At 37.3% G+C, this 14,936-nt stretch overlaps 1 protein-coding gene across 1 annotated transcript in view; it reads right to left on the bottom strand.

The window, feature by feature from the left end:
* The window catches only part of LOC149555729 (glucose-inhibited division family A protein), a 329,684-nt gene that overhangs the window by 295,141 nt on the left and 19,607 nt on the right, over positions 1 to 14,936 (bottom strand). Inside the window, exon 2 of the mRNA XM_089829868.1 lies at positions 1,687 to 1,823. Within this exon, the coding sequence (XP_089685994.1) occupies positions 1,687 to 1,823 (137 nt within the window). The remainder of the gene's footprint in view (positions 1 to 1,686; positions 1,824 to 14,936) is intronic.

The raw sequence follows: 14,936 nt of genomic DNA, 5'->3' as shown, positions 1-14,936 counted from the left end.
ATCTAAAAATAATATATGCTTGGCTACTGTTCTTAAAATATAGTGAGAGTATCAATGTTTTCCATGAAATATGAAAGGTTGTTGACTTTGGACAGCACAATATTCATCTTCTGTTATGTACTAAATGACGTTCATTTGGAAATTCCACACTAAATTTCAAGCATAAAAAATATCACACAAACCTACAAACTGAAATCATAACCTCTACAAACACTAAATATCATAAGTACGCAAAAAGTTTGACAATTCCTAAATGAGAGCGACAGTAAAATTTGAAAAAGTTAGTGGGGATATTACAAAATCTCCAAAAACCTCAATAAATGCTAAAATACAAAATGCAAAAGAAATATGAGAAATAAAAAATATATTTTTATTGAGTTCCAATTTAAGGCAGACTCTTTTCAGTTCTTTTATGGTAAGTTTTTTTTAAATTATCAATCAAATCATTTGATTTATTATTTGTTATTATTAATTTAATGCTAAAAGTACTTACTGATGACTTATTTTACAGTCAAACAAAACACTATAATTTATCTAGTTGTCTATGGTCTATATAAATAGATTACCATCATAAATATAGAGCTCCACAAGGAGGACAGTTTGTGCCGTGGTGTGATGGTTAAGTGTTGTGGTTATTGTGGTCACCATGATTCAACTTCAAACATTCCACCAGGGCATTGTGAGCACAAGCTAGTGCATTTACTAATCCAACATACTCGTAGGATTGAACCTCAATGTTCATGTTGTTGGCATTCATGTGAACTAACTTGACAGGCATTCATTTCTGTGCTCCATCCCATCATTGTGTTGGTGTGTTCACAGGCTTTGTGCCCTTACTAGGCTTCCATGCTCATAGATTTAGACTATTGTGTATTCAGGTCGGCAATAAGATCCCTCAACCATGGTCTCACCTAGTTTGGGCCAAGCTAAAAATACATAATTTACTGAAAAAAACGGGAGAAAAAAACTCCACGATGAATCATAAAGTTCCATTTCTTTTAATAGAAAAGCACAAGTCAGCCCTTTTAGACGAAAATTGTAAAAAACTGCAAAAATTGTGCTTCTTGTTGACAGGGATAGTTTTTCCTTAGTACCTACTAACTAATTTTGTCCTTAGTACCTACTAACTAATTTTGTGTAAATGCATACACTTAAACATCTGAATATCCAAACAAGATACCACGTGAAATGCAACAAAGTCAAGGCTTTGGTTGAATATTCCAATCTCATATCATAGTTCACCTATTATACATTTTGTTCTTCCCATATGAAATCAAATTGCCAAGTGTTTCCACTTCAATAAGATTAGGGCATCAGTGAACATATTAAAATGACATTCATTGATCTTCTAAACTAAATAATGTTTTCATACTAAAAGAGAACATTGAATTAGTTAAGAACTTAAATAGCTCCTTTGATACAATTTTCATATCATGGGAGTTACCAAGGTTCCTTACCAAAGGAAAAGTGCAAATCAGAAAGGATGTTCAAAATCAAATGCTTAAGAATGAAAAAAACAGAAGACCTCCCCATATTGATTAAGGGAATGAGCATGTCTTATTATTACCATATTTTAGTTTCTTTAATAGTCTATTCTTTGTTTACTAAAATGCTTTCACGTGAAAACATAATCATATTATACCACCAATTTTAATATGTTTTTAATATAATAAGTTTAAACTAAACCTGCCATGCAATACGATCAAGATTTAGGGTGAGTAGAAGTGTCTTCGCTCCAAGGCGTGCTGAAGCAAGAGCTGCTTCACAGCCTGCATGTCCTCCTCCCACAACAATAACATCATAGCTTTCTTCTGACTGTATACCTAAAAATACATCAAACACAAAAAATCAATAAAAATGAAAAATAAAATGCAAACTAATAATGAACTCTTGACCCCATGGTCTAGACTAATTTCAAAAAATTGAATCCATACTTTGTAACTCCACGACTTATATTTGATGAGAGAGTCTCTGGGAAAACTAGAAATATCTATTACAATTCAGTTTAAGGTAACTGCAGTTTAATTGTAGCATTTTAGGCCTTTACTTTGACTGTATTGTCCAAGAAGAGATCATTCTTGATTCTGTTTTAGGCAAATGATTCACTACAGACATATATGCAACAGGATAAATATTGTATTGAATAGACAACGAAGTTTCCCTGTGCATCAGAGAAAAGTATTTTCTTCAAGATATCAGCTTCAAAGTTATTTATATTCATACCTGAACAAACCCCTAGCCACAGCAATTTATGACTTGTTCTGAAAGCGGTAACATAAGTCAAAATATATATTTTTGATATTTTATTTGTAGTGTCCCCTGTTTAGCTCACCATGGTGGTTTGGGTTAGCCTATCACTGGCCCTCGCAGGCTAAGTCGGATGGTTAGGGAGTCTCAGTTGGCAGAACCAGAAGTCAATTCCCATTGCAGAGGATAGGAGAGATCAGGATTGCTCTTCATTTGGTTCAGTTTGGAACACTTACTATAAAGTCTATTTCAGGAAAGTCAGTATTTCTATCTTTAGCAGAGTGCCTAAACAGAATACTAGGGCGTTTGGCACTTGCAATGTATATTTGGATTTGTAGAATTACTATTCATAGAAGTTAGTCTGGTGCGGTTAGTATTTGTGGCAGGGCATTGAGACAATTGGAACTTGCAATGTATATTTGGATTTGTAGTTGATTCCTTGGAGGAGATTTTAATATTTATAGCCTTTGCTCACGACTATTTTATTTTTGAAAGTCATACTTTATTAATAACCTATTATAAAGGCCATTTATTAAATAATAAAGTGTCAAGTCCCAAGTTAGGTAAATATTGTAATTTAATGACAACCAAAAATGGCACCAAGAAATGATATATGCTAAAGTCAACACCATTTAATATCAAGCCAGCATTTTAACAAGCAGGAAAAAGACCAAATCGAATTGATAGGGAGACCTATACGCTTGAGTCACTTGGACTCCTCTCTAAACCTTTTCCCCGACCTTCTAGGGTTCTCTCCTCAACCCTTACTCCTTGGAAAATTCACACAATCTTCTCCACCTCCTAAAGATCTTTCTACCAATTTAAGAACTAGACAAACTCCTAGAACTCATAAAATTAAGTTCCCTCAAAACCTTGCCATGGCCATGCCAAGCACTTTGCAGGGATGTTGGGCCTCTACACTTGCCATTTCACCCATTCTTTGTGCCAATTTGCTCATTCTTCCATTATCTTTCTTACCGATACCAAGAGCTCCTATTTTTAAGGGTTGGTAGCCTTTTAGGCCTCAATTAGGCCTCCAAACTTGGTTTTCTACAAATAGTTTAAAAACATCACAATGAAGCACCAAAACCAATTCTTGGTCCAAATACCCTTTTGGATGCCCTAAAGGATTTTTAGGGCTTAGGGTTCCCAAGGTGTCTGTACACCTCTCTTCTCACACTATGCCTAATTAACAAGGGTTTGAACTAGTGACTGATTACATGAGCGTAGCTTGCTTTAATGGATTGATCAACTCTTGTTACTCACTCCACAGCTTCCTTAGGCTCCTAACAACACTCCCATGACACTTGATCAACTATGCCAACAATCCATGCACTTAAACATTGACTATCATTGTCTTGCACCTTGTCGGGTTATCACAGGGTTCACGTAGGGCAAGACATTAAAATAGAAAACCATCTTTTCCAATCTCCAAATTGATATGGTACACTATACATTGAAGGCACTTTCATGTCCCAAAAGGCCGTGAAGAACTCGTGGTGGAAAATCAAGAAAATTCCATTTATTTGCACAAACCCTAGAACTGGCAATGAACAGGCCAGTGGATTTGGAATTTTATTCTACTGTGTAAACACTCCTACCAAAACTCAAGAAGCAAGAAAACACAATGTTCTAACTATCTTCAACAAGAAATTGCAAAGTAAACGGTAATGATAATTGTATAAGTTGCAAAGCAAACTGTGCAAAAAATTTAAAGCATAGCTATCTATATGCTATTGTGCATATGCCAAATTTCAACCAAACTATACATTATACCTTGGATGGCCTTAAATATCTCCATGAGACTTGTCCAATGGATAAAACTGACCCACAACTATATTTGGGCGTTCTTGCATATTTTGCCCAAATGTTGTCATGGCAACATTGCAAAGTTGCAATGTTATCATTGACAACTTCACAACTTTGCTTATATCTCTACACTATGACCTCTAATGTTCCATACTGATCTGGATGTGATAGATATAAGAAATGTTTCATCTCTCCAAAAATTTATCTTTCACTGATGTATGTAAAAGTAATGATACACTTGTCAGCATAGCTCAAACCTTAGTTCCCTTATATAGGCTTTCTTACTATTATCCATATATTCACTCAGTCATACCTGTTCAAAAATGAGTCATAGCTTGTGATGAACAGGTTCTTTAATTTAATATTCTTTATAATATCTTACTGTAGTTGTCTCATGCCAGCTCACTTCAATCTCCTATCATTTGCTACAAATAATATTTCCAATCGCTAGTCTCTTAGCATGTCCATTGGATGCCAAATTGTATATTGTTTTCCTTTAAATCTCAGCCTATTTATCTCTGTCTATCAGCCACGGATGAATATACGTTTCCAATTGAAGTTTTTGTCTTTGCCACTGCCGCTAATTGTCTGTGTAAAACCTCCAAGATATTTCTTTGAAAAGTCCAGGTGTGTATGCATTTGACAATCATTCTTTCTGATGTTGCAACGAATGCTTGAGATTCCTTATGGTGCGTTTTGTAGTGACTGCTACTCTTCTCTTCATGTTTGCATGTTCATGTCCCCTCGAGTCCTCTTTATTTTCCTTGATCCCATTGTCCGTTCTTCTTCTCCTGTGCACTGTAGTTCGTCCCTCCTGTGCTCTGCCAAATATTTGGATTGGTTATAGTCAGTTTGATGCCGTATGTGATCTACTTTGCGTTCGATTACTTCCTTATTATTGACTGCGAGTGGAGTGCCCCTCTTTATGCGTTTATGTTCTATCGCTTCTCGTCAAAGGAAATTCCTTGTCTGTTCTGTGTCTTTGTATTGACCTCATTGGAATGGTTTGCATCTAATGTTTTTTTTTCTTCTACTCTTCGATTAAATGTAACAAGTGCATTGATTTCGTCCGCTCCTGCCAAGGCCATAGTATATTTTCTGTAATTGGCCAATGAACCTTTCCTTGTCATGTTTTTCTCTAAACTTTCCATCCCCTTCTTTATATATCTTGTGGGTTAGTACTACTAGAGAGTCACGTCTCTTTGTTAAGGTTAATATTTGCCTCTTAAATTTATATTAGACTTTTATTCATTTATTTATTTATTAATATTTTAATAATTGTTATTAATATAAAATGTATTTATATTATTACATTATATTTTGTCCATTTATTATTTATTACACTATATATGTATATACTAATATACATAAAGCCATAAAGCTTAGATTGCCTTTTATCAAATCAATTATATTTATATTTATTCATTTACTTTAATCTATTAATCAATGTATATATATAGTTAATTGAATAAAAATTATATTATAATTTATTTATTTATTTATTTATTTATTTATTTTAACATTATTTTATTATGATTTATTATTAAATTCTACTTGAGGAAAGTAGGGGACACTACAGACAAGAACATGTACACAGCAGTACTCCTTTTATTATTCGCATATATGCCGAAAAGATTACATAGTGCTTCCGATGATGATTACAACCATGATCCAAAGTTGTACATATACCATCCCGAAGAACCTTCCCGAAGGGGCCCGTTGGCTACATAACAATTACCGACGACATCAATCCATCAGCTGCTCAATATTTACCAACGACATCAACCTGTCGGCTATACAATATTTACCAACGACATCATCCGCCCCAAAAAGAAAAAGTCGTCTCCGGACGACAAATACAAAATATCCGAAACAGATTAACAAAACGGAATACATTAACTGACTAACTACAACAAAATAGATCTGTTTCTATCACACCACTTTCACATTCATCCCGTGCTTGCACCAAACTGGTCTCCAAACCATTTTGCATCTATAGCCTCTGCTAACACAATACTGTCTCCTTAATCAAGCTAACCTTGATAGCTACCCGTACTACTTTCTCTGCTTCCAACTCCTGGGTACACTGAGCCAAGTGTTGCGGTACTGCCTTCAACTGGATGATCAGCTCCTTCCGAGCTCTCTATGCATCCACCAAGATAGCCTCACGTCCAACACCTACTCCGAGTGCCTCAAAACGTATCACCCCTCTCGAAAGGTTTGCTTTAGTGCTCCCTCTACCTCTAGTACACAAACACTCTATGCCTACAACAACTCCAAGTCTCATCAACTGGTCACACTTCCCACGACTGCTAATTGCACCGACTGGGGGTCTACGACCAATGAGGTCAAGGGGCAACGCCCCCACCACCAAGACCAAATTAGCACTCTCAAAGCCACACAAAACTCCATGGAACACACTATTTTTGTGATTTTCTTCCGATCCCACACTCTTTCTGGCACCTGCTTATGTTTTACTACCTATTTATGTCTTTCCCTTCCCTTGGGCATCATGCGTTATTCATTCTAAACATTTTTTATTTGTCGTCGTCTTCTTCTCTTTTTTTTTAGAACCTCATATCACCCTTCTTTTGCATCTACCGGTGTACTTCACTCTTTTTCTTCCTCTCCAATTCCTACCGTACGAAATATCTCCCTTCTTGTATTGAAGATGTTCCCACTTCTCCTTCTCCGACGTACGGCTTCCCTTTTTTCCTTCTAATTTCTCCTTTATGGTCGTACGGTACTCATTTGCTTTCAACTTGCTTTAGCCGTATGGCGTATAGTATTGAATCTATTCTCTTGCTTCCTATACGGTCATACGATATTTGTGCTTAAACTGGTTATGCTTTGCTTGCTCTTCCTAAGTGTATGAATTGATTGTCTGTCTCGCACATGCGACCTTTACTTTTTTTCCTTCTTTCCTTACTAGCGTACGGTGCTTTACAATTGCCTTAGACTTTCTTATAGTGTATGGTCTTCTTCATCTTCTACAGACTAATTTCCCTGAGACAAGTCGTATGGTGCCCAACATACCAATTGCAATTGTCGTGCTTAGTCTACCAGGTGATCTCACCGTATGGTGTTTGTCAGGACAAGTCACACTACTGTACGATGGATAACAAGAAGTCCGTACAGTATTTTGTTGCTAATCCTTGACTGCATTTTCCGTACGAACACAAGGGCTCTTAAAGAGGTCGTAAGGCAATTAGTGGCTTGTTGAAGCTGCCGTACAGTAACCGTATGGTGGCCGTACAGTGGCTTCAATGAATTTTTTCTTTTTCTTTTTCTTTTCTTTTTCTTTTCTTTTCAATTTTTTTTAGAATTTTATGTTCCTTGATATTCGTCAACGATGGCACAGTTCGCGCATGATATGTTTTCCACTTGGAACCGCTCACCATTTTCGGAATTTCCTGCTCATCTAGTGTCTATAACTTTATTGCTCTGTTATCACCTACTTCCCGGATCTAGTATGGCCCAACCCATTTGACTTTAAACTTGCTTGGTTTGATTTCGTTCCGTCCGTCATACTTCAAAACCAACAGTCCTAGTTGGGACTTGTTTAGTTTCAAGTGTTTAGTGTTTATCATGCCATGCTTTGGGTCTGTTCTATGTCACCTCCGTGGCCCATTGTGCCTACAATCATCGCTCATCAAGTTTATTTAAGTTACACGATCTTTCCCTCAGGTTTTCGATATCGCCCAATTTGTTCTGGAAACTCAGTACCATGAATTCCATCGGCTGCCACTCCTTGCCGTCAATAGCTGTATTCTTGATTTTAGAATCTTCACTCCATACTGTTGAAGTTTTTATTAAACCCTTCCTCTTTATATCTTGTGCAGACTGTATGATGTGTTTTCCTTACTGCCAGCACCTTTCTACTATATCCGTAGTGTGACGTAACATTTTCTTTCTGCACAGTCTGTTTATTGTGTACTGTACGGTGGAATCTTTCCTTTTTTCTAGGTTCGTACTATATGTTCTTCCCTTTAGCTTTTGTCATAACCGCCTTTCTTTCTTTCGCTTCTCTGTATTCCTTCATACATTCATTTCCCTCTTCTTTCTCACCTTCGTTGACGCTTAACATATTACAGCTCAGAAAGAGCTCGTAATCCTCCATCTACCAGTGGAAAAGGGCATTCACCAAATCCAAATCATCGTCGGTTGATCCCGCTTCCAACTGTAGGACTCCTTCCTCATTGGGTTCCAATCACTACTTTCTTTCATCCTCTTCTTCGGAATCAGATGATACGGCTTCTTCGCCCACCATTTGTGTGTGTAAATCAATAATGAATCGTCATCCCCTGCTTTCCATTGATAGTGTATTCTTCTTCCAGTCATGCTTAACCATTTCTTGTACAAGCCATCCCCTGCCCAAAATGGCGTCATATCCTCTCCTCTTCAACAGAATGACGACGAAATCGAGTAAGAATGGCTGTGTTCCAATAGTCACTAGTTGTGCCATCAGGATTCCCAACGGTTTGATGCATATAGACAATAGACAAGAACATGTACACAGCAGTACTCCTTTTATTATTCGCATATTTACCAAAGAGATTACATAGTGCTTCCAATGATGATTACAACCATGACCCAAAGTTGTACATATACCATCCCGAAGAACCTTCTCGAAGGGGCCCGTTGGCTACATAACAATAACCTTTCCGAAGGGGCCCGTCGGCTACATAACAATTACCGACGACATCAACCCGTTGGCTACTCAATATTTACCAACGACATCAACCTGTCGGCTACACAATATTTATAGATGACATGGATGAAGGCCATTTACAACCTGAAAAGAACTTTTACCAATAGTCCTATTCACACTGTCATTATAGGAAAATTATGTCTGTGGTAACACTTGATCCCACACCTATCCATACTCTTTAGTTAGGCACCTTGGTAGGTTACCCAAAACTCTATTTATGACCTCTATTTGTAGGTGATAGGCAGATCCAAATGAAAGGTTGGTTCCTAGTCTTTTCCATTAGGTCTTCCAAAAATGATCCATGAATTTAGCTTCCCTGTATTCTTAACAGCAATCCATGTATTCTAACCACCTCTTTGAAGAATAGATGGGCTACGTAACTAGCATCATGTGGTGTTTTGCATGGGATGAAATGGCTCATCTTACCGAGCCTGTCAACCACTACAAACACACTATCCAAGGCAGCATTAGCCCTTAGTAAACCAACTATGAAATTCATGCTAATACACTCCCATGGTCTATTAGGAATAGGTAATGGCCGATAGAGACCAGCATTTGAAGCACTACCTTTAGCTTTTTGGCACACAATACATTGTTCCACATACCCTCTCGCATCCTTTTGCATTTTTGGCGATAAATATTTGGACCACCTCAAGTGTCTTATTTAGACCAAAATGTCCACTAAGACTCCCATTGTGCTTCTCTTGTATGAGATTTTCTCTCATAGACCCTTTAGGTATACATAACTGACCTCCTTTGAACAACAACCCTTTTTGTAAGGTGAAATCTGCAAATTGACTATGAAAGTGGTTATTAAACCCACTACATACCTTGTATGCCTCTGAAAAGTGCTCATCTTCCTTATAGCGATCCTTAAAGCTCCCAACTCCAATGCTTTGCAACTGTAGTTCTTGGATAGTAAGAAGCCTTCTGCTTAGGGCATCAAAAAATTTGTTGCTTTGACCCTTATTATGTTTTATTGTGAAGGTGTAGGCCTGCAAGAACTCCAACCACTTGATGTGTCTATGGCTAAGCTTGTCTTGAGTGTTTTTAATGCTCAATGCTTGGTTATCAATAAAGACTACAAAAACTACTGGCAGTATATACTATATAGTGTCTCCACTTTTTAAGGACCTGAACTAAGAATATAAGTTCTAGGTCATAAGAGGAATACTTTTTCTGGGACTCGTTTGGCTTTTCACTATAGAAAGCTACTAGTCTACCATCTTGACTACTATTGCCACACTACTTGCATCACACTCCAAGGTAAACAACTTTCAAAACTAGGCAAAACCAAGATAGGTTGGGTGGTTATTTTCTCTTCAACATTTCAAACCCCTTATCAGCTTCTTTACTCCACTTGAATTTGGTTTTCAAACCACCTTTTTATGGCATCTAGAATAGGAGCACAAATTTCATTAAAACTTCTATAGACCACTACAAACCTCCCAATGTAATCGTTAAGCACTTCATTCATCAATCTCATGAAGGTTCTAGGGGCATTAGTAAGCCCAAATGAGGCAACAAGCCACTCATACAAACCTTATGTGGTTTTAAAGATTGTTTTACACTCATCACCCTCCTTGATCCTAATTTGGTGATAACCACTCTTCAAGTCTATCTTAGTAAAGTATCTAACCACTCTAGGACAATCCATTAAGTCTTCTATTCCAGGAATAGGAAACCTATATCTAATGGTTATCCTATTTATTGCCCTAGAATCAGTACATAACCTCCACTTACCTCCCTTCTTGGGCGCTAGGACCACTGGAACTACACATGGGCTTATGCTCTTCCTCACCAATCCTTGGTCAAGCAACTCTTGAAAAAATTGCCTTGCTACCTCTTTATTCTGATCAGGAGTCATCCATAAGTGCCTTTTTAGGTAATAAGGCCCCTGGTATGCAGTCAATCTAATGACTAACTGCCCTTTGAGGAGGTAAAGTTGCAAGTGCTCCATCACTCATTATGTCCTCGAATTGATGTAGCAACTATTGCACATCTCCAGGCATAGGTGGTTGGTTAAGCTTCTCCTCTTCCTTAGGTTTCACAACAATGAAAAAGCCCACTCCATCTTCCCTCTTGAGATCAGTTAGAAACTCCTTTCCACTCACCAATAACACATTTGGACCTATTAGTTTGCTCTCCCCTTCATTCACCAAAGACTGGATTTTATAAGTTGCTCCATCCTTTTGAAAGGAGTTCTTCTCCCCATGATGAATAGCCTTCCAGTCAAACTGCCACAGTCTACCGAATAACAAATGGCAATCATCCATGGGTGGCACATCACACAGTATCTTCTCATTATATCCTCCGATTGCAAACTCAACCCATGCTTGCTCATTGACTAAGACATTTTGCCCTTTATTCAACCATGTAACCTTGTATGGATGGGTATGAGGGATTCTAGTTAATCCTAACTTGTTTATTGCCTCCTCTAATATGATTAGTAGACCCTGAATCTATGATTACCTTGCATACTTTACCAAGAATTTTAAATCTTATCTTAAAAGGTTACCTCCTTTACGTGGGCTCCTCCTTAAATGGTTCTTTGATCAATATTCTCCTAAACATCAAGTTCTCAACATTCTCTGAATCAAGATTCACTTTAGGAGACTTGACACTGCTTATATGCTCTTGCACATAGTTTACTCTTTTCTTTGACTGTGAAGAAGATTGTTAGCATGAATGTTGATGATACAAATTTGGGGGAGTATCTTGAGCATTGGAGAGTACTGACATGTTGCATTCATGACTATGTTTGTCATTGATGTCAACATAGCATGGTTTTTATAAAGACTGGCTAAGTAGCAGACAGAGATCTTGATGGTATGGACAATGGTTTGGTTGTCTGGTGATGTGCAATCATGGACATGTTCGATCAAGTGTGTAGAGTCTAAGTCGAAGATGTATGGAAGTTGTACCTAATTTATAGAGACCAATTCAAAGACAAAGTATTGGGAAAGCAATTCTTGATGTTTGTTAGCTATCTTCATTTGAGATGTAATGAAGAGATGCGCAGCTGGGCAGTGACAGAGGACAATCTGTTGGTGACGTCAGCAAGTGCGCAAACCCTAGTATCGCACGTGTGAAATTTTGTATAGACTATGAGCCGACAATGTTATTGTAATTGTAATTAATTATCTTATTATAATTAATTGGGAAAGCCTCAAGGCCGACTCAAGGAATTATTTTAAGGATAAGGTATAAAGGAAAGATGTTTTCCTTGTTTGTAAATTATACATTGTTGTATATAGTGCAAAGTGCGAAAAAGGAGTGAAGTTTTTGGTAAATGCAAGTAAGCGATCCAAGTATTATTAGATGTGACATATGTGATCTAGTTACAAGATCAGAAGAAGCAGAGGTTCATTTGACAGGACAGAGAAAGAGAAAGGAAGTACATTTCATTTCTATTATTCTGCAAGGAATAATACAAAGATCATTTGGACAATGGGTTCATTGGTCTTGCCCTTGAAGTTGTTTGGGCAGTGGGTCCAGCTGTTTTCCACAACCCCTAACAAGGTTGGAATCTCCTAACAAGGATTCAAAGTCTCCTAACAAGGACTCATAAGTACTAAATGTATTCATAGACTCCTAACAGGATCCATCCTCTAACAAGGAATATTTATATTAGTACATCATCTTGTGGCTACCATCCCACCGAGATTTTTGCTCTAATAAAGTGTTTCCCTAGTTAACATATCTGATGTTATTCTGTATGAGTATCTTGTCGTGGTTTCAGTTTATATTGATCAAATGGTTAAGTTTGTTTAAGGTTGACAATTGTGATAATAGTTGTATGACTGATTCACCCCCACCCCCCCACCCCCCACCCCCCCCCCCCCCCCCTCAGTTATATCAGTGGACTATATGTTCTAACAATTGGTATCAGAGCATTAGGTCCTTGAAGGATAAGCTTAACAGCTTTAGTAGATCGATGGCAAATCTTTCCAGAAAGGACAGTCCTAAATTTGATGGGGCCAACTATGACAGTTGGAAGGAGAAGATAAAGACTCATTTGTTGTGCATAGGTCTAGGATATTGGATCTTGACAAAGAGTAAGAAGAAAATCCTTGAAGAAGAAAAGCTTGACGGATGCAGTGGAGAAGAGAGAGATCTATTCATGTGTAACATGAGAGCCAGAGAAGCTTTACTATTAGCTCTTTCAGAGAATGAATACAGTCAAGTAAAGTCACTTGAAACATCTTATGAAATTTGGAAAGCATTCGAATCTACTTTTGAAGGTGATACACATGCAAAGAGAATGAGATTGCAGAATTAGATATGTGCATTTCAAGATGCTAAAATGATGGAAGATGAATTTGTAAGAAGTTATATTGGAAGAATATTAGAAATTGTTGCAGGAATTCAGTCTCACGGTGGAACAAAGGAAGAAGATGAAGTTATATGGAAGATCTTGAAAAGTTTGACACCACCATTCAAGCAAGTAGCTCAGATGATTTAGCTAGTAATGCCCTACACTAAAGATTTCACAAAGGAAACGTTGCTTCGAAGATTAGAATCTGCAGAAGAAAATCTGAGACAGTTTGGAGATCTAGCAAGAGTCGAAACAACTTTCAGTGCCCTAAACATTCAACCTAATTTGACAAGGAGTGCAAGCACACGTAGAGATTTTGTTGGTAGCAACAGATCTAATGAAGACAAGAAGATTGAGGAAGGTATAGCCCTTCTTGTGAGAAGAGAAAAGGATGGTAAGAAAAGTTTTAAATGTTAGACTTGTGATGAATTTGGTCATTATGCATCTAAATGTCCTAAACAAGAGAAAAAGTATAAGGGAAAGTTTAAGCCTAGAAAAAATAGAAATTTTTGTATGCAAATGAAGATGAATAATCTGATCAAAAAGGTCAAAGTGAAAGTGATGATGAATTGGGATTTGTGGCTATCAAGGAAGATGATCTTGATAGAGAAATAAGAGAAGAAAGAGCTCTAATTTCCCAAATGGAAAAAGAAATCTGATTGGATAATTGACAGTGGTTGTTCACATCACATGACTCGTGATATGAATAAGTTTGTTAAGTTCAGGAATCATGATGGAGGTATTGTTAGAGTTGGTAACAATGTAGCCTGTCATATAACAGGAATTGGATCCATTACGCTTGATGGTAAAACTCACACTGACAATGTTTATTTTGTTGATGGATTAAAGCATAACTTGTCGAGTGTTGGACAGTTGGTGGACAAGGGTTATCAGTTGCAATTCACTAAGAAGACCTGCATTATCAAAGATAGAGATGGTAAGATGATTGGAACTGGCACAAGATCCCGAGGTAATGTATTTCAGTTGAATCCTATTAAAATGACATGTTTGGTAGCTAAAGTGGATAACAGTTCGTTGTGGCATAAAAGATTTTGTCACATAAACTTTGATGATATTGTTAAGGTTAGTAGCACATTTGCAGTCTGAGATTTGCCTAAGATTACAAAGCCTACTAATGTTGTGTGTAAAGAATGTATTTTGGCTAAACGGAAGAAAGTATCGTTTCCTAGCAAGAAGTTCACGACCATAGAGAAGTTGGAGATCGTTCACACAAATCTGAGTGGTCCCTCAAGAACAAGAGGATTCTATGGTGAAAGGTACTTTATGACTTTCGTTGATGATTTCACTAGAATGATGTGGGTAGTATTTCTTAAAGAGAAATCTGAAGCTTTTGAGACATTTAAGATATTTAAGAATAGAGTTGAGAATGAATCTGGTGCTAAGATAAAGTGTTTGAGATCAGTTTGAGGAGGAGAATCCACCTCCAGAAAGTTTAACATATTTTGTGAAGAGAATGGAATCAAAAGACAGCTATCTTCACCTAGGACACCTGAGCAGAATGGGATTGCTAAAAGAAGAAATAAGTCTGTAGCAGAGGCAGCAAGAATGATGATGTTTGAGAATGATGTTTCTAAGACATTTTGGAGAGAAGCAGTCAATACAGCAGTAAACACTCCGAATAGAGTATAGATCTGAAAAGCAAATAAGAAGTTCAAGGTTTATCAAATGGATGTTATATCAGCCTTCCTAAATGGATAACTTGAAGAAGAGGTATATTAAGCAGTCTGAAGGTTTTCCTTTATTAGAAGACAAAGACATGGTATGTAGACTAAAGAAAGCTCTATATGGTTTGAAGCATAGTTGGAAAACTCGCCGAGTTTCCTAGCTCGG

The sequence above is a fragment of the Cupressus sempervirens genome, chromosome 5 (genome assembly GCF_028749045.1).
Source record: "Cupressus sempervirens isolate cs-2001-9-10 chromosome 5, ASM2874904v1, whole genome shotgun sequence".
Classification (NCBI taxonomy): Eukaryota; Viridiplantae; Streptophyta; class Pinopsida; order Cupressales; family Cupressaceae; genus Cupressus; species Cupressus sempervirens.
The sequence above is the reverse complement of the archived record's forward strand: the minus strand, read 5'-3'. Positions and strand labels throughout refer to the sequence as shown.